Raw genomic sequence first — 21,761 nt, forward strand, 5'->3', positions numbered from 1 at the left:
CTTTCTCAGTAAACCTGGGAAACCATCTATGGTGTGGCCAGAATTGTTCAGACTATTTAAAAATCATTTGGTGGCTATTGATTATCCAGATCATGCTCCAGCACATACATGTGCTTTCTTCTTTGGAAGCCTTGGTCAAGCAGTGCAACACATTTTCAACAGTTTACCTCCAATACCTCCTCCCTAGGGTCACGCCGGGGACAGACAGTAGAATGTATATTTGGAAGCAATCATCAGACTTAAGAAAAAGTTTTCGGAAACCCCTAATATTATTTTGGAGAGACATAATTTTTACAAGCATAAACAAATGGTGGAAGAAAAGGTTGAGGAATATATATATTGGTATTGAGAGTATTGGCAACCACTTGTGGGTTCGGTCCCTTGGCTGATGACTACATTAGGGACCAATTCGTGTTTAATTGTGCTTCCCGCAAAATCAAAGAAAGATTGCGAAGTTGTAAAAATCCTTCTCAGACAGAAGTGATCGATTTAGCATTAAGTTTTGAAAGATCTACAATTGCAACCAAGGCAATGCAGTTGGAAACGGTTTTTAAGGTTAATTTGGTTTCTTCTCAGGAGGAGAACAATGAAGAAATGTTATATACGGTGGGCGCAAACAATACGTTACAAAGAATGTTGCAAAAAAGAGGAACCAGTTTTTGTTACAGACGCTGTTCAAAACTCATCTAAGCAATTTTTACTGCCAGCCTTAGGCAATCCATATTTGAATTCTAAGAAGATTGTGCATTTTCTGAAGGTGTGCAGGGGAAATAAGAAGCCGTTGAAAGTGAGCAGTGTGTATGTGGAAATGGACATGAGTTCAGAGTCCTTGAGCAATGTGGTGTTAACATTGGATAGTGATGTGGAGCCTATGGAGTTGAAAGGTCCATTATGTGTGGCTACGATTGATAACGTTGAGATGCAAGTGATGGCAGGCTCATTGTCGCCCACTACAATACTTAGAGATTCCTTATTCAATGAAAATTTGGGAAAAGATGTTGCTCCACTGAAAACAGATGTAAACCCTAAAGCTTTTAATGACAAAGACATTGAGATGGTGGGGTATTTTGTTGCCAATTTATAAGTGCTTGGCAGAGGGATTGTTACAAAAGTGTATGTGGAGGTCAAAGAGAAGAATATAGTTGGGTGGAAAGGCCTGGCATGGATGAGACTGTATTTGGTGCTGGGTGATGAGGACCCTATGAGTGTACGTGAGGTATCTGTGGGTAAAGTGGATGAAACAGAAAAGGATGTTAAGGAACAGAATTTAATATGGTATTTAGCGAACTTGTAGGTCTAGTGAAAGGAGTGGAACACAGAACTAAGCTGTTGTCGAATGCACATCCAGTGGCACACAAGGTACAACCTATTCAGATGAGTGTAAGTGAGGAGTTGAAGGCCACACTTCAGGGGTTGTGTACACAGGGCATTATTCAAGCTACTGATTTGTTGCAGTGGGTGTCACCCATTGTGGTGGCTCTCAAAAAAACTGGAGAAATTAGACTGTGTGCGGACCTTCGTGGGCTCAATACAAATATTGCTGTTGACCGCCACCCCTGACTAGGATTCAGGAGCTTTTAGCAAACATTGGGGGATATAAGTGGTTCTCCTTGATAGATTTAATATCAGTCTATCATCAGGTGTCGCTATCAAAGGATTCTCAGGAGTTGATGACGTTCGTAACACTGTTTGGAGCATTTAAATTCCTGAGACTTCCATTTGGACTTGCCTCAGTGGCCAGTGTATTTCAGAGGCTCATGGACTCGCTATTTTGTGACACAAAGGGAATGCATGCATATGTGGATGATATCTTGATTTTTGCGCAGAGTTTGGCAGAGCATAAAAAGTTATTGAGGAAGGTTTTATCAATGTTGTGTGAACAAGGGATGACTGTAAGGGTTGATAAATGTAAATTTGCATTGAGAGAGTTGGAGTATTTGGGACACACTATGTCAGAGATGGGCATCAGACATAAGTTATGTGTGATTAGAGCTATAAAGGAGGCAAAAGCACCAAGGGACAGAGATACTCTCTGCTCATTTTTGAGGTTAGCCGAATACTATGCTAGATGTGTAGTGAATTACGCACAAACAGTGGAATCATAAGGTGCGCTACTAAAAAAAGGGACAAAAATGTAACTGGTCTGAAAAGGTGAAAGAATTAATTATATCCGCTCAATCGCTTTATGCTTTTAGGGAGGACTGCACCTCGATTATAACGGCGGATGCAAGCATGCATGGTTTGGGGGGGGTGCTCAGCCAAAGGGTGGAAGGAAGAGAGCAAACAGTAGCGTTTGCGTTGAGATTTTTGAAGCCATTCGAATGTCAGTACAGTACAATAGAGCAGAATGCACTGGCTTGTGTATGGCAACACATAAATTCAAAATGTATATTTGGGGACGCAATTTCAAGATTAATACAGATCACAAACCGTTAACTTTCATCTTTAGTAAGGTAAATATCAATATCATGTCAGTCAGACTCACTAGACTGGTGTCAAGGTTGCAGGAGTACAATTTCGAGAAATGGCACATCGCAAGAGGGAAAAACATCTGGGCGGATTGCTTATCCAGAAAGCTGATGGAAAAGGACGATGAGGAGGATCTCGTTGAGGCTGAGGCTGATGTAAAATGCATTGCGGTGGTAGATGCTGTTGCAGAATAGAGTTCTGTTATTTTGGAAAGTGATTGGAGGTAGGCGTCCAGAAAAGATGTCACTCTGGCTAAAGTTAAAGAGTATACTATGCATAAATTGCCAGAAGTTAGGTGTTTGAATGGGGACTTGAGAAATTTTGAACAAGTAGCAAATGAGTTATCTGTGAAAGATGACATGGTGATGAAAGGTGATCAATTCATTCCTCCTGCAGATTTGCAGGAGTCTCTCATAAGAGTGGGGCATCAAGGGCACATGGGGGTTACTAAGACAAGTATGAAGGGGAGACAGCAGTATGGGTGGCCTGCCTTGGATGCTCATGTTAGGAGGACGATAGATAACTGTACAGAGTGCTTGCTGTTGGATAAAAACTGGAAGACTGAGGAGACACCATTGCCTCCTACTCAATTTCCTGAAGCAGCCTGGGAAAAAATTGGTTTGGATTTCTCAGGGTTATATGCGATTTTGCCAGCAGAAATGGAGTATTTGATTTTGGCTATGAATTGCTATTCAAAGTGCATGTATTACAAATTTGTAGAAGCACCCAATACGGATAATATTACTGAATTTTTAAAACGGATATTTTGTTTGGAGGGGTCTCCTAAAGCTATAGTTACCGACAACAGAACACACTTTGTGTCCGATAAAATGTGCAAATTCATGCAGGGGCGGGATATTAAGGACCTTAAAGTGGCATTATATTCACCCTGTTCAAATGGCTTAGTGGAACGAGGTAAGAAAGTGACAAACAAAGGGATTTAAATGGCAATTGCTGTAGGCCTGGATGTGGAGGTGGTCATTGAGCAGAAGGTGTGGAGTTATTACATGTCACCACACTGTACCACAGGTACCGCACATTTTACACTGCTGAGGGGCAGGTTGGTACTTTTTTTCTGGCTCGGTTGGGGGTAGTGAAGAGTGAGAGAGTAGGTGCAGAGTTAAGTGAAGTTAGTGTGGCAACCATGGTGAGCGAGAAGCAGTTATTGATGAAAAAAAGTTTGACAAGAAAGATTATCTGGCTGACAAGGATGTGTGAGTGGGAGATTGGGTGATGGTTAAGAAACCCCTTAAGATATGAAAAGGGGACTTGATATTTTCAGTTCCAGTGTGGTAAAGGAGCAGCTTTCATGCATGGTAAAGGTTGGTTGAACAAGAGGCAGCTGGTGAAAATAACACAGGAGCAGGCTGGGGTTATTAAGCACAGGAAGGACAGGATGCAGGATCATGAATGGACACATTGGCTGCAAGCTGGGGCGGCGAGTGGAACAGTGACGGATGGTGGTTTGGATGTGGTAACTTGGGAGTCAGACTCTAGGACCAGTGGGTCTGATGTAGGGTCAACTGCCATGAGGGAAGAGTCTAGCTGCCGGGTGAGAAGAGTTCCTATTAGGTTCAAAGATTTTGTTAGATATTGTTTTTTTAGCTTTTTTGTCTGCTTGTTTTAATGTTACCCTCAAATTTGGGGGCAGGAGGCAAGTATTGGTGAAGAACTTATTGGCGGGATTATCTGAATTCTGAACATTTATTTGTATTTACTTATTTGCATACATATTGATATGTTATTAATGTGTTAATTTGTATTTTTTGTTTATATTGTGTAAGGGGGAGTTGATGTAGTGGGAGTATAGTTTGGAATGTTATGCTTTCACGTGCATGGAGGGAACGCTGGAAGGAAGGTTCGATTAGCAATGGCAGTTGCGGTTCGACCTTCTGTCCCGGCCGTCGCTCCATGCCGTGGGTGAAACTGAAAGAGAATTAAAGATACTTACCCATATGGATCTTGAAACAGTGTCTTTTCTATTTACCGCATACCCTCATACTGGATATCCTTCTACGCTTCTTCCTTCTCCCCTCTGGCCCTCCATGCACTTCATTCACCGGGTATATCCTGCCACGCCCCCTCCCTGGAATTAAGATAGAAGCTCTAAAGATTTAATTATTGTTACACCCATTTCTTGGATATCCCTCCGTGCCTCTTCCTTCCTCACTGGTATCCCTCTGTGGCCCTGCTCCTCCACAAAGGGATGTATGACATTACAACGCATGCTTTTACATCGCATGCCTTTACAACGCGGTATTTACAACGAATACCTTTACAACGCATAATGCTTTTGGGCGCTGGATAGTGAATAGTTTAATTTACTATTCCAACTCCAGTCCCCATGGATAGTAGGGAAGGTGTTGGATAGTACATTAAACCTATTCCCTAACCTAGAGCGCCCCCCAGCGCTATGCGTTGTAATGGTTTGCGTTGTTAAAGTTGCGTCGTAAAGACACTGCATGGTAAAAGTTGCGTTGTAAAGGTTGTTCACCCCACGGATAGCCCCCCTGTCCACCAGATCCCTCTGTGCCTTTCCTTTACCCCAGGTATCCCTCTGTGGCCCTCCTCCACTAGGTATATTCCTCTCTTCTTTCCCCTTCCCCTTGGGTATCCCTCTGTGACCCTCCTTCAGTAGGGATATCCCTCTGTGCTTTCCCTTCCTCCTGGTATACCTCCGTGGCCCTCTTCCACCAGAGATAGCGCTCTGTGCCTTTCCCTTTTCTGCTGATATAAATATCTCTGTGGCCCTCTTCCACCAGGGATATCCCTTTGTGCCTTTCCCTTCCCCCTGATATCCCTCTGTGGCCCTCCTCCACATGGGCTATCCAGCCTCACCCCTCCCCTACACTGAAGACCTCAGCTCTGATGACCTCATGTTTATTCCCTCTTTTCCCTACAGGCTGCTGTGCCTTCTGGTGCTGCCCATGTTTCCAGTGCCAGACTGTCAGTGAGTTTGGAGAGTGCCTGTGTCTGCCGCTCATTGACCTACTATGCATCGCCTGCACTGGCTACTTGACTAGCTCTTTTACTTGCTTCTGCATACCCTGCACACCCTGCCCACCCATCTCCATGGCGATGCGTAGCGGGGTCCGCGAGAGATACAAAATCCAGGTAAGCACAGGGGGGATGAGTCACTCCTTGTCTGCATGGAGCCGTGTGGAGCAGACCTGGCACGCTTCTTGCCAGGGATGTAACAAAACCTCAGGGGCCCGGTGGAAGGAATGGTGAGGGGCCCCTTCTATAACCGTATCCTCATGGTAGCCACCTACTCTGTAGACCTGTTTCACATCTCCCACCCTCATCCAAGGGGCATCAGCAGGAGTTTCAATGACAGGTTAACAGACAAAACACCTAACTTGGTGGGGCACCAACACATATAGAAAACCAGTTCTGTCTATTTTTATTATAAAAATAATAATTATGAATTTTATTTTCAAAATTGGAGTTTAGAAAGGGACTGTACGTGCCCATCATCTAAAAGGAAGGGTTTGTTGGGGGATGTTTGTAAAAGATATGCAAATGAAATCTGTCCACCAAAAAGGAAAGACTGGGGGCTTTATAGTTTAGAGTGAGCTGCTGGTTGTATGACGTTACAATGCATACTTTTACAACGCACACCTTTACAACGCATGTTTTACAGCGCAACATCCATTACAACACATTCCATTACAATGTATGCATTACAACGAATTTTTAAAAACTACCTTTACAACGCATTCCATTACAACGCATACTACCTTTACAACGCATACCATTACAACGCATACCATTACATTGCTTGTATGGTAAGTATTGGATAGTGTAGGGGTAAAAATCACTATTCTAACTCCAGGGGGTGCAACAGTAGAGTAAGTGTTGGATAGTAATGGTATGCGTTGTAATGGTATGCGTTGTAATTACTGCGTTGTAATGACATGCGTTGTAATGGTGTGCGTTGTAGTGTCATGCGTTGTAATTGTTGCGTTGTAATGGCATGCTATGTAATGGATGTTGCGTTGTAAAAGTTTCATTGTAATGGTAGTGCGTCGTAAAAGTTGCGTTGTAAAGGTTGTTTCCCAAGCCGCTCCACCATAAACTGAAGGAACGTTCACTGTGCCATTCTAGTGGTTCCCTCGTGCAGGTAAGAGTGGTGGGGCCGGATGGGAGGGGGATGTTGACAGACGACGACGAGGAAAACTTAAATAAATAATTAATTTCCCTTGTCATCGTCTGTCAAAATACCCCCCACCCGGCCCACCGCTCTTACCTGCAGGAGCCGCGGGTGGGTTCTACTGTTCATTTAGAGCCTCATTCTGACTGATTCAGTGTAGCGCCTGGTAACTCAAGCTCCTAGGGATACCAATATCTCTGGTATGTGCGAATGTTTTGCGACAGAAATGCAGTTGCAAAACATTCTCATTTCACCGTCTACTTCAAGTTGATGGCAACCCATTGGCAAAAGGGAAGGAGACCCCTTCCCCTTTTGTGAATGTATGTGAAAACTCTTTTTAAGAGCAGGAAGTAGTCCCACGGACCACTGCCTACTCTTCAAAAATAAAAATAATTTTTTTATTTTTTATTTAGAAAAGCATCCCATTTTTCTTTAAGGACAGTGGTCTGCATAAAAAAAAAGGAAAACGTTGCTTTATTTAAAAGCAAACACAGACATGGTGGTCAGCTGGCCCAAGCAGGCCACCATCCCTGTGTTATTAGGGATTCCCAATGGGTCACAAATTACGACCTACCTCATGAATATTAATGAAGTAGGTACATTTGAGACCCACTGAGAATTGTAAACAGTGTAAAACATACTGTTGTACATAGCTAATTGCGTTTTTCTAATAGTGAATCACAAAACTTCTCTATTAAGTAATCGCAAACCTGAGTCCATGTACACCTGGCCCAAAATTACTTGAATGTTCAGGCCACCATTTTCTTTTGATTTGCAGAAATAAACACCCACTTTGGGGGTTTGTTAACCCCTTCACTGCGGGGGTTATTCCCCCGCTGTGCTGGGGGGGAGGGAGGCGCGCGCAGCGCTCACATGCTCATGACGAGCTGAGCTCGTCATGAGCTACGGCGCTCCTGTGCTCATGACGAGCTCAGCTCGTCACAGGTGCATTGGCTCAGTGGAACGTTCAGCACAGTGAGAAATTCTCCCCGCACCTGAGCGTTCCACGGCTCATGACGAGTTGAGCTCGTCATGAGCAGCGGAGCGCCGTGGCTCATGACGAGCTCAGCTCGTCGTGAGCATGGGAGGGGTTAATGGAAAACAAGTAAAGAATGCCAAATGAACTTTAACAATATAACATCCCTCTCAGCATTCCGTTCTGACGAAAGTGCATCCGTCACATCGGTGGATGCTGTTTTGGCAGAGGATCCCCACTGACGCAGCAAGGACATGTAAATTGGGTGGAGTGGAATTCACTGCAGAGGTGGAGGCAGGAAATCCCTTGCTTATTGCACCAGGGACCGCTGAGGGTACTCGAATACTCTAGATCAAGCCGCCATCTTTGGCGGCATATTTATTCCTCCGTTTACAGGTACTGACAGCTATGCAGATGATCCCATGACAGCAGCTACTGCTAAGCATGCTTTAGCTTTGCCACAGTGAATAAACCTTGACTTGATTGACTGAGTGTTTGAGCAGAACCTATAGGACCATCTCTGCCTGAAGGCTCAATGGCAACGTGACTTGAGGAAATCAACCAGAGGAAAGTTCAGCAAAGGAGTAAGAATCCTAAGACCTTCGTGAAAGAAGGTGATCAGAAGCAAAAGGCAAACTAGAGAGAGTGTGCGGCTGCCAATGTACATGCGCTTACACTCCAGAAGGATCTTTAGGGCCAGGGACTTTGAGCAAAGCTTGCACGTCCACTGATAGAGTTTTATATTTGTGCATTGATCATAGGGTTATATGCATGATATACAAGGAAGAAATAATTCAAATGAATGTTCTGTGGCAGGGAAAGGCAGCGTAGCCTTTATCAGGCATACGTGACATTATTAGATTCTCAAACGCCATGGAGGAGGCTCACCGTAGGGTTCTGGATACACTAGAGTTTCACAAGGGAGGCCCAGATGAAATGTAGAACCATAATCCAGTCATGAGACCATAAATGCATTGACTAGCAGCCCTTCTAAGCCATGCAAAAGTAGTGGGAAGATTGTCCTCAGCTGACACAGCTGATGGAAGCAAGTGCATTGATCTGAGTAGTGATTGAGAGATCTTTACCCAGGAAGAAGCGTATGTCCTCCAGTTTCTTGACTGGGGTTAGAGCAGGTCTGAGTGATGTTGGCCAAAACCATCAATGGCTACCAACCTTCTCATTCTTCACAGGCAAACTCCTGGCCATTTCAGAGTTCAGCGTGAGCTCTTTCTGACCCATCCCTGCCCGGAAGGCAGACATACATTCTGAAAATCTGTGAAGGGAATGGCTCAGCTTTTGATCAAGTTGGATAATGCTCTGCATGTTGCTTGCATTGTAAAATAATCTGAAACAGTGGGATCAGCCAAGGTTTGTTCGCAGCTGGGCATTCACATAGAGCAGTGTGGGGAACGGGGAGAACCCACAATGGATGGGAAAGGGTCAAGACTGACAAAGGGTTGGGGATAAAACCAGCGACCAATCACTCAGGAAAGAACTACTCCAGTTCGCGATGTTCTTGAGGTACCTGTTGCCACTAGGCACTTGGGGCAGAAACATATTTTTAAGGGACTTCATCTCCAACATTACTAATCCGGGGTTGGGAGTTGTAATGAATGGAAAGAAGTCCATTTGATGTTGGTAACTTCAGGTATATTTATTGAAGGTTGAAGTTACAGGTAAGAAAGTATATAAATAACAAGCCCCACCCGGAGCAGCCTGTATGCTGCTCAGCCCATGGACCGACTGACTCAAACCATTCCAACATTCTAACTACCAACATTCTACATTGCACACATCCTGGCTGAGCAGCATACTACACCTTCTCCCTTCTTTGCAATGAGAAAGGAGACTTAGAAGAGGAACAATTAAAGGTTACAATAAATCATTATGTGAATGTATCTTGAAAAGAAGTGATAAAGAATACATTTTAAACAAGTAATGAGGTGATGAAAATAAAAGGAACACAACCCTTCTTCCCCCTTAAACGGAGACAACAGGAGTGAAAACGATGAAGTAGTAAAGGGAAGAGTGATGTAAATAAGAAACAAGCTCAGCCCATGGACCAACTGACTCAAACCATTCCAGCATTCTAACTACCAACATTCTACATTGCCCACATCCTGGCTGAGCAGCATACTACAGGAGTCCCATTGTATCTGAGGAGGGTGCAGCCTAGATGAGAAACTTGATTTGCTGAGTTAAAAATCACGATCCTTAGTTGTTAGCCAGGGGGATACACCTGAAGGCGCTGTTGTATTGTTAGACGAGCTATTGCAAATTGTGAAACCTATGAGGAGTAGGTACAGACAGAAATGCAACAATGCCACTTGGCGGTCCTTCAGAGTATCCGTTGCTATCAAAGGGCGTTCCTTTGGCACTTCCTGGCTCTAGGGTCTCCCTTATGCCCAGCTCTTGTTAGCACTCGGCTCTACCTGACTGGGGCTCTTTGTGGCTTTTGACATTGTACGGACACACAGGATGTTGTAAACCTTCTTTATTAGTGTCCAGAAATGGCCCCTGGGAAGCTCTCAGATCCTCCTCAACTGTGTCTCAACTCCTTGAATCTGGCTCGATTCCAGAAGTAGAAGCCACATGTTGCATTGGAACAGAGCAACTGTTGGCAGGACACATGGACATGACCTAACAATAACAAAATGTAACAGATCTCATTTACAAAGCAGAATAAAGTAAAATAAGGCTTTTTAAGATATTAAATTCTAACATTTTAAATTACACTTGTAATACTAAAGCCACAACGATTTTAACTTTTTAATTACACTTGTAATCCTAAAGCCATGACAGTGTTTCTCGGCAACGCATGCTTAGCTCCCTCTCACACCATCCACTGTTTTCCACCTTGCTGTCCTTACGCCCTTCTTTTTCCATCCATTTATTCTCCTTCACTACTGAACGTCGTACTATTCTTCTGACGTTCCATCTCTTTCCACCAGACAATAACAACAAATGTCCCCACACATTTATTACCCTTTTTGGATCAGATAACTTGGAACATCCTTTTTTGACTACATTGCCAGAACACATTCTCACCAACGTACCTTCCTAAAATGTCCTGTCCTCTTTCATCACCTTCTCATTATATCTCTGTTTGTTATGTGATTGATTATGTTCCATCTCATCACACACATTCTCACTTTGTATCTTCTTCTGACCATACCTCGCCATCCACACAGGCACAGCCACTGTACAAGGTACCCTTCCCTTCAACAAACAAAAGTGGTCTTCCTCGTAACAGAACGGGGCGTTGTTCTGTAATTCCATAACAATTCTTTCATTTGTCTTCCCCAACATATATTGTTTGTTATCGCCAATGGCACGCTTTCTTCCAACACATGATTGAAGCGCTTAATGAAACCATTTCCCCTTGGGTGATAAACTGGGGTCCTGCTCTGTTTGATGCCCCATTTTGAGAAAACCTGAAAACTCATCTGTCACAAAATATGGAACGTTGTCTGTCTAAATTTCCGCAGGACATCGCTCTCTGCAGAATATATCTTCACAAAATGCAATAATGTTCACTGTCTTCACCTCTCGCACAAACGTCACATCCGGCAATTTAGAATAGAAAAATTGAGGTGATGTAAGTATAATCACTCTCTATGTTTCCCAAAATGAAAGTAACAATCCTCTTTGGATTTCAAAACGCTGGTTCATCAATCGAATACTTTCGAGTATTTCGAGCGTCATTCCTAGTTCTCATCATTGGATACAAACCATCACAAGGTCTAAACATCACTTGGATAATTTTGGAGAGAATACGAATTCTCTGATTCAGCTCACATCCCTAAGCCTTGAAAAAGCCCTGTGGGCGAAACGCGCGTCGGCTGCTGCTGTATCAAAAGTTACTTGATTGAACAATAAAAAACATACAGATCTGATTGAAGAGTGTGACCTGATCACTTCCCCTGATTGACAACTGTGGGAAATTGAATTATACTTTTGAAAGGACTTATTCATATGCTGATCTCTTTGTGTGTGACAGATAAACTGGATTATAGATATAGTGATTGGGTGTGCTCAGGTGTAGAGTATACATTTATTGACCAGGGTTCTTTGAATCTGTGGACGAAGTAACACTCCGGTGGGTAGGTGTTTGACACCGTAGTAAGCACCCCATACTGAATATATATAAAATTATGGAACGTTTCATTATTCATGAAAGTAAGTAGATGTGCGGATTGATTTGGGCAAACCCACATTTCTGTGTTCTACAATTTAGAATAGAAGTACTATGGAAAATCTCTTGTTCAATCCTGAACAGTTAAATAGACCAGAAATGTCCATAGCTGCTTTTTTCCCATGCCTGCCTGGGCAATTCTACAGGAATAATTTTTGTTTCTTGTAAAACGTGTGATTTAGTGCTGTACATAAAAGAAACACAACCTCTAACATACCTTTCAATTTGCCTCTCCATCCCATGCCACTAGAAATCCATTCTGACCTTACGCTTCATTGCTGACATTCCAACATTCCCTTCATGCATCAGACTCAACAACCTACAACGTACCACTTCTTACTCCACAAATGTATCTCCTCTTCTCACAGTCCTATTTACCTCAGACAGTTCTTCCCAGACATTGTTATACAAGATTAACTCTTTATCTAATTTCCAACCAAACATTTTGGGTAACATGCCTTCACCTTTGTCAGCACAGGGTCAGCAGTCATAGCGTCCTTACATTCCGTTTCCTTAATGGTCTGACATACTTTAGATATTTCTACAACTGTCCACTCATCTACAACATTCCTATAATCCAGATGCATTCTAGACATACAGTCTGCATTTATGTTTCTTACCCCAGAACAGGCTTCACTGAGACGCCATACCTATGCTAACAACGTAACCACATTACAATGCGTGGTGTAGCTTTTGCCGCACCAGTGGCGGAGAACAGATCAACTTAATACTTGTGATTTGTCCAAAGGTCAAATTACATACCCCAGACAAAAATACAGATGTATTGTACTCCCCAACATCATGCCAGGGCCTCCTTGTCTACAACTGAGTATGTTTTCTCAGTACCCTTCAGAGTTTGTGATGCAAATGTTATGACTCTTCCCTTCTCCTCATGTTTTCACATCAAAACCGTTCCTAGTCCATAACCACTTGCATCAGTGACAAAAATTGTTTTAGGCTGGGATTAAATGGTTTAAGGGTCACAGCCTTCACAATTGTCTGATCCGCCTGCATCCCTGCTCACTGGTGTTGGTAAAACTTGTAATAGTTTCCTATCTTCCATACCTAAACTGTTTTTCCGAATGGACAATTTTCTCATTGCTACATATACATCTCCCCAATTGCTTCCAGATAAGTTAAATCTGTTTCTTACCAATCATCCCAATCCATGGAAGAAAGATCAGGATCTTGTAAAAAGTATGGTGGAGGAGGAATAGTTAGTTATGCCATTGTTACTACTCAGCAGAATGAACTAATCACAAGAATGTGCAGAGTACTAGACTATTAACTGTAAAGAACACTTAAATACACTGTACCTTAGTGTAAAATTAATTGACTAAGCTACAACAATGAACAACTAGCACAACAGTACTTCTTGTATAGCGTGCCCATCGCTTATAAAGATCGGTTTGCCGGTCACCGTGCCTTTTGCATAAACGATTATGACAGGCAATAGTGGAAAACATTCGTTTTCTAACAGTGATTTGATTTGTCACCATACTCCCTCCAGCAGACAAGGAATGATAGGGTTAATGAGGCATGCTGATTGCAGCATAACTCTGCCGAACCGTGACAGACACCACAAATGACCAATTGTAGAAATCGACACTATATGTATGCAAACGTTGCGGCCCAACATCGGGACAAATCGTATACTGCTGTTGCTAGGATTCCACAGCGCTTCTTTAAGGTATCACCAAAATGGCAGCATGCACAGTGCCAGGACGCGCTGTACACAACTGTTGCCAGGATACAACAATGCACCCTAAGACTTCTCAGCGACGTTCTTCCTCCATGTATTGCGCTGTGACATCTACTCACCAACTTGTGGAGTTTTTCAAGGCACACACCATAAAACCGCAACTGGAACAAAGGAAGCACTGAGACTCCAAATAAGTGCTTGTGCTTCTGCAGGTGTGTGCTTCTCACCATAGATCTTACATTGTGACTCCTCGAGGAACTCACCCACACCTTCACTCGAATGTAAACAGATGGCACAATCTCTCACGTCTCTCAAATGTAAACAGTTCTTAACATTTCCCTCTGTCCAATTGCCAAACCCGTATTACAACCACAGCTCACCAATTTCCCTAATTCGTTGTGCACATTGCTTCTCAGCAATATTCATTATATTCTGGGCTCCAAGGGCAACAAACATAAAAACTTCTTCTTCAGCAAAAAATTCTTATTCTTGTACAACTGCAAAAACTTTCCTCCAGGTGTCCTATTAACTGGATCCCATCCTCGCTGCCATTTTTTAGGATGAAAGTGTTGTATAGTTCCTACTAATCCGAGAGGATCTGCACATTGTTTGGACAACATAAACTAAGGGCTTGGTGTCAAGACTGATTCTGGACACCCCCCGCAGGATATGTTGGCCTATAGACCAGCTAGCTCACAGTGCCACTTTAAGCCCCCTAACCTATCAGGGAGCGAACAGTTTCTAGCAACCACTGAACATTACAACCCTGATTACTCAGGAATCGTTTAAACAGTACAGCATTGTTTGCTCAGTCACTCGTGCTCACTTGCTCTTAGAGAGATACACAGAGAATACACAGTGGGGCATTTTCAATAATATTTATTAAACCAACGTTATTCATGCATAATGTGTGCTGTAATGATTAGGAGACAGAAGCAAATAAAGGAGATTACAAGCACTAAAAGAGAAAACAGTAGATACATTTCTATCAGGGTGCTGAAGCAGTGAATATATGCAGGCATATAGGCAAAATGGTAATCTAACATACTTCTATGATGCACACCCTGCTCTGAGTGTGCCTAGAGTGTGTATGGGTGTAGAGCTAAGAATCCCCCTAGGGAGGATCCAACCCCATTACCTGATGGGAGAGAGTGAAGGACCCCGTCTTGGTCTTGAGTTGGACACCCCTCACAGAATGTCAGACCGGTGCATGGAGATCTCTCAACAGGCAGGGACCCCCAGTGTCAGCAAAAGTGCCTCCTCTCCCAGTCTGTCTGGATGCCTATTATTTTTATAATAAAAAGCAGCATTCGTGATGTGCATGCTAGATTCATGATGTTATGTATATGGAGATAGTGCTGTTGCCCAGTGGATGAAGATAGGACGACTTTTGTACCTAGCGCGTAGAGGCCTAGTACATAATGTTCAAGGCATTGTGGTAATGTTGTGCGAAGATGGATGCATAATCTGTCAGAGCGTGTACCTGATACAATTTCCTCAGGAGCAGAAGTTTTGAGATGAAAGTTCCTCACTCCGCTTTACCGCTATAAGCAACAGAAACCCTGTAACTGTTTCTCACAACAGCCAGGGGGAAAGGGACACAGAGAGACTCCTCACATTTGGTGCTTCTTGACTCTATTGACTGATTCTTTTGAAAAGAAGGATATCTGGAGTACACCTACAATAGATTATCACAGCACCTAATAGCGACACATTAATTACATATCTCACAATCACATTGTCAATAACTTTTACCCTACTCTTTCATTACCTGCTTAAAGACTGAGGTTAGCCTCTCTCTTTAGTTTGAAATAGTATTGCCAAGTCTTTAGAGATCAGATAAGTTCTTGTATCCAAGAAGTGAGATGATCACTCATAGATTGCTACAGATGCTATGTATACTTGGTATCAGGCTGCATTCAATACTAGAACACAGAATATCAAACAGCATTTAACCTGCAAATCTGAGTATGCAGCATATATTCTGGAAAGCAGTACAAAGTTAGCCGTGCAGCAAAAGAATTCTCCAGCATATAAGAGCCATAGTTAACAACGATGCCAGCTACCCGGTGGCTAGACATTTCAAGGAATGCTACAACAGTGAACTCAGATACCTTAGGTATTATGCAATAGAGGCAATACCACCACAAAAAAGGTGGAAACTGGGAAGCTAAGTTGAGAAGCCTTGAGACTAGCTATATTTTAGAATTCGATTCCAATCAGCCAGGGGGCCTCAATGCCAGTGAAGACCTGCACACATATCTATGAAACAACTACATTTTTTCCATATAAGTCAGTCAATTCTTTGAGGTGAGCAAACTAACAGACATTTCAATGGGTCTATACATCATATTTATATGGATATTTATTTATTTATGTATTTATGTGTATAGATGGGAATCAACTGCTAATATAATATCTATGACAAATTTATGGATAGATCCTTATAACCTTATCCACACCTCTTTTGCACTTTGCGCATATTTACTTGGCAACTCAGTACTTCAAGTATATATGGTTGTTGCCCAACAATATGCTAGGAGAAAATACAATTTAGCAATTTTTGTACATAATATTTTGCATATTTAATCCTAATCACTGGCTAGACATTTGAAAATATTCTTGTTCAAGATGCATGTGGCCATGAGTAAGGATAACTTAGCACATAGAACTTTTGTATATTTATTTTTTGCACCTGAGGGATATACACTTTATCACACTTTCGCCAGTCACTTTTGTTAGCACATAGCAATATTTGCACGTTGTAAGATTTCAAAGCTGCTATTCAGTAAGTACAGTGTTTGGCCCTGGAACAATTTTGGGTACAGTATTAAGACTGAATACCCATTGCCCAATCAGTACACTTATGGCTTACAGTCTTTTCTCCGTGTATATATTGCATATCAATAAGGCTAACAGTGATATCACTTTTTAGAATAGGAGAGGTACTATTTGGGGAAATCAACTCAAGTCACAAAAGGACAATTATAAGTCAAGGTACATCAAGCATTGAAGCAACAATAGTATGCTTCTGGGCATTGATGACACAATAGGTATAGGTATTATACCCAGCACACAATGTGACAAAATACTATCCAAAGTAGGATATTATTTATTTATTTATTTGTTCTCACATGTTATTCTGAGTAACCCTGGGCATAGTGGGCATTGTGGGGCTTCGCGAAGCTACGCGAAGTGGGCGAGAAACTGCGCCCATCTCCGCACTTCGCGTAGCCCCACTACGCGCCACCCGCCTCCCTCCCGCCCTCCCTAAATACTTAAATTAAATTTTAGAAATGATTAAAAACCACTTACCTTGTCCGCCGCGTCCCCGGGGCTCCCTCTCGTCATCGCGCGATTTGCTCCGCCGTCTTGGATAGTAATGCGCATGCGCGGCCGCCCGCGCATGCGCATTTCTCGCGAGGCATTACTATCCAAGACGGCGGCGCGAATCGCGCGATGACGAGAGGGAGCTCCGGGAGGCGGGTGGCGGGCAACTTCGCTACGCCCGCGGGGTGCGCATAGTGTTGCCTGCTACGCCTACTTCGCAAATGGCGAAGTAGGCAACACTACGCCCACTCCGTGGGCGTAGCTAAGTACTACGCCCAGGGTTAATTTTGAGTATTTTACTAGGATATTGGTAAACATATTGCATGCAAGCAGCAATGTGAGCCTATGGTGTAGTATGTTGTTTATGTTCATGACTTGGGCTGTGAGCACTGGCACTTTAAATTCTGGCAACAATGTCTTAACAATGTCATGTGATCAAGGCAGAGTGTCGGCCGAAACGCGTCATGGCGGACAGAATTGGTGAAAAACAATAAAAAATTCTACTTGCACGAAAGCTGGGTCCACGCTCGTTCTTCATGGAGGAAATTGTTAACCAACAAGGGTTTGGATATATATGTGTATATTACCTACTGGCGGTCGCCAGTAGGTATATATAGTTAGGATTTTTTCTCTATGGGATTTTTGAAAATTCTATGTCTAATAACTTTGGCGTTTGTGGACGGAATTGGCTGAAATTTTCAGGAAAATGGAACATTTTGTTTCTGAGCAGCCCCTGAAAATTTGGGGGGGTTTCGTCAAGGGGGGGCCGAGAAAAAAGGGGGGTCCCAAAACGTGTTTTTAACATTGAGTTTCCCATAGGGCGGTTGGCCTCACTTTTAGCCCGAACGGCTGAATGGATTTGCACGAAACTTGGCAAAATTGTAGGGACTGGTAGCCCGATGTGCCTTTGCTAGGTCTCAATATATGTGCTTCAGTGGATTTTGAGAAATTAACGTTCAAAAAAAGATATATATCTGTAACAGCGGACCGGGCAGCGCTCCGGTTCGCGGAAATTTCGCGGTACGGAGCTTTGTGAAGCGAAGCTGATTGGTTCTCCGGCGTCTGTGAACATTCCAAACAGTCCGTAGCGGCCGCCATCTTGTCTCTCGGTAGGATCGAGAGACAAGAGGAGGCCAAAGCGAAGGGGCAAATGACCATAAGGGGGCATAGTAGATCCTCGCTGACCCCCTAGGTTTGATGTGGAGGTTTTAAAAGGGCCCCGCGGGGCAAAAAAAAAAAATAATAATAATAATCGAACGGCTGAATGGATTTGCACAAAACTTGGCAAAATATTAGGGACTGGTAGCCCGATGTGCCTTTGCTAGGTCTCAATATATGTGCTCCAGTGGATTTTGAGAAATTAACGTTCAAAAAAAGATATATATCTGTAACAGCGCTCCGCTTCGCGTACTTTTCGCGTTACGGAGCTTTGCGAAGCTGATTGGTTCTCCGGCGTCTGTAAACATTCCAAACAGTCCGTAGCGGCGGCCATCTTGTCTCTCGGTAGGATCGAGAGACAAGAGGAGGCCAAAGCGAAGGGGCAAATGACCATAAGGGGGCATAGTAGATCCTTCCTGACCTCTTAGGTTTAATGTACCATTTTGCCAAGTTTGGTGTAATTCCGTTCAGCCATTCAGGCTGTAGACGTATGTAAATGTCCTATGGAAAATTGCATGGGGAAAACACATTTGAAAGTGTTGAAATTTAGAACCAATTAAAATGTTACTTTGGTTTTGTATTTGTGTGTGATGAAAGTTAATTGGTTATGTATATATCTCAAATGAGAGGAAACCACAGCCATTTTGTGATACTACTGTCTGAGGTACATTTGTGAGGAATTTTTGGTGGTGAATTTCTGGTGTTTGATTTACACAGTACTAACACTTCTCCTACTTTTAAAAAGGTGAGTTTTTAATTTGTAAGGGGAACTATGTTGTACACTTGAAGATAATTTGAAAAATGTTTTCTGTTATTTATTTGCAGTCGTTCTGTTATACTAAATACTTGATAAAGTTAGTTTTATATTATGTATTACTAAAAACGATAAATGAAAGTGATTATTTTTTTCTGCAATTTACAGCAAGCAATTTCAAAATAAAATGGCTCACAATGAAGAGACCGTGGCAATTTCTTTTGAATTGTCCACTACATTGATTGAAATTGACAGCAGCAATAATGAAATATTGTCACAAGGAGGAGATGACTTGAATGATTCCACTACATTGATTGAAATTGACAGCACCAATAATGAAATATTGTCACAAGGAGGAGATGACTTGAATGATTTTTTTGATCAATCTGTTGATGGCGAATTTATCGAATGTTTGGAGACCATAGAGTTACAAGAATCATCATTGCAGACTTTAAATGAGGAGATTCCAGATGAGATGATTGAAGAGGAAATTCCTGATGAGGACATGTTACTAGTTCTTTCAAATTTAGAAAATTCAGAAGAATAAATTTATATTTAGAAATCAAAAATTGTTTGAGACATTATTCATTTTTATTTTTAATTTATGAGGTTGTAGCGAAGTGATTGTAGTATAAAATGAGACTTATAGTATAGAGTGCAACATTTTTATGTTACATGGTAAGTTTACTCATATTTACTTCCCTTCTCCCACTATATTATCTCCAATGTGTATTTGACATCTCTTCTTCATCTCCGGCCTCCTTTCTCTCACTGTCTGTCTCTGATGCATCTTATCGCTGCCATTTTGTGTAATTACAGAAGAGAGTAAAATAAAATAGTTCGGAACGTGAAAAGGGGGCAAAGTAGAGTACCCCTCACCCCCTAGGCCTTCTCAGGCGGTCCCAAAAGGATCAGTTTCTGCTTTCCTGAGAGATTATGGTATGAGTTCCATATACCACAATAATTTGCATTACAACATGCAAGATATATATCTCCTATTGCCAACTTTTGGAGATATTCGCGCTAAGCGCGAATATCTCCAAAAACTAACACCTGCCCTGAGCAGTTCTTAGCCATGTTATCCAATGGGAGGTGGATAACATGGCTAAGAGCATTAGCTCGGTAATGCATGAATATCGCTGAGTTTTCAGCGATATTAATGCATTGCGGTCGTTTTTTATCGCATTTGCGATAAACCTTGATAATAGCAAGGTTTATCTTCGATAATTTCTGACGATGCTTAGCGGTAAAAAATTCGTTGGTAAGCATCGTTAGCGATATATATCGCTTAACTTTGGTAATATGCACCAACGTCTGTTAACGTTCGATTCGAAGGAAATGAGGAAGTGTTGAAAAACATTGTTTGCGCCATCTTGCCTTTTTTGAAATGCCACACTTTTGTCGTGCACGGCAGCCATTTTAGATGCCTTGACCAGACCCACTCTCTGTACGCTGTCGATTCGTAGCATGGCTCCCCCTCGCAAGCATCTTCCCCAGGCACTGCTCACCCCCGCTCTCTGTGTTATGCATGGGCAATAAACCTCTCCCCATCTGCGCTGCTCTTCCCTGAGAATCACACCCTGTGCCCGCCCGACACCTCCCTTTCGCCCTATTCACTACCGCACCCTCTGACACTCCTCTTCCTCTGTGTCCGATTGTCCAGGCTATCAGCTAGCCCTGCAGATGTAGTTTATGGCCCCAGCTGTAAAGAATCACCCCTCTTCAAAGGAGTTATAGTAGATCAAGGCCCACACCCGATGAGATCCGTCACACCACACGTGTTCCTACTATCTGAAAACCATCCTGTATTGTGATTGGGGAGGGGACCGAGCCTGAAGCGGAAGATTCCAGGGATGACTCTTTGTACATCAAAGTTTTTACATTTATGTGTCACATTAAAAATATATAGCACTCCAACAAAGTAGTAGGATTATAAAACTTTAATAACTTATAAATATATACAACAAAACAAAAACAGTAAAAACATTTAAACAACGAAGAGACCGTGGCAATTTCTTTTGAATTATCCAATACATTTATTGAAATTGACAGCACCAATAACGAAATATTCTCACAAGGAGGAGATGATTTGAATGATTTTTTTGATCAATCTCTTGATGGCGAATTTATCGAATGTTTGGAGACCATAGAGTTACAAGAATCATCATTGCAGACTTTTCATGAGGAAATTCCTGATGAGGACATGTTACTAGTTCTTTCAAATTATGAAAATTCAGAAGATGTTGCCTGGGGGTGGGTCGTCAGTAGCAGTCTGTTGTGCGAATAGTTCGAAGGCAGCAGAACGCGCTGAAATCTAGATGGCACGAAGGTGATGTCTAGTAAGTTGCCGCCCAGCAAATAACGGCGTGGGGCGCCGCGGGGGTGAGTGAGTCCAGTAGGCACCACAGCTATTCTTACCGGCATTGCAGAATTACTGCTGGGGACAATGCCTGTGCTGTAGCAGGGTCACAACAGAAACAAAAAGGATTCTGTTGAAGATGTTGTTGGTTTTCAATTTGAAAACAGTTCTGGTGTCAACTGCTATGCTAATGTAGTGGTTAATGTTTTGTTTTCTCTAGAAAATGTAAAAGAGGGGGAGGCAGTCCAAAGTTCTGGTAAAAGGGCAAAGGAAAGGATCGGTGGTTTGAACTATCAGTCAAAAAGGGGAGGGGGTGCAACAATTTTTCCTACCGGGTCACAGTGTGCTTTCACCGGAACTGAGGTTTGCAGGATTCTAGTAATTCAAAGTGAGGCTGGCGCCAGCATGGGAGCGCCGACGTCCCGCGGATACAGTTTCGTCACTCCACGGGCGATCATGGCAGTCATTCCCCATCGGGGGTGTCTGCGGGGGTCGGAGACTCCCGCGGCTCCTCTAGAATCTTCAAGGTCGTGGAGGACTATGGTGGTGGAGTCAACCAGTGACCGGGCCATTTCTTTATGCTGGGCCCGCTCTTGCCAGGTCGATCGCCATTTTGAGAGTTCGGTAGCTACTGGCGATCGCGGGGTCAAATGAGCGGACGGGCT

The 21,761-nt window shown here is 42.8% G+C and overlaps 1 protein-coding gene across 1 annotated transcript in view; it reads left to right on the plus strand.

Moving 5' to 3' along the window:
• LOC144798589 (cornifelin homolog) overlaps nt 1–21,761 on the plus strand; it is an 88,423-nt gene that overhangs the window by 30,865 nt on the left and 35,797 nt on the right. Inside the window, exon 3 of the mRNA XM_078669543.1 lies at nt 5,372–5,583. Coding sequence (XP_078525669.1) covers nt 5,372–5,583 — 212 coding nt within the window. The remainder of the gene's footprint in view (nt 1–5,371; nt 5,584–21,761) is intronic.

This window comes from Lissotriton helveticus, chromosome 12 (assembly GCF_964261635.1).
Source record: "Lissotriton helveticus chromosome 12, aLisHel1.1, whole genome shotgun sequence".
In the NCBI taxonomy this organism is placed as follows: domain Eukaryota; kingdom Metazoa; phylum Chordata; class Amphibia; order Caudata; family Salamandridae; genus Lissotriton; species Lissotriton helveticus.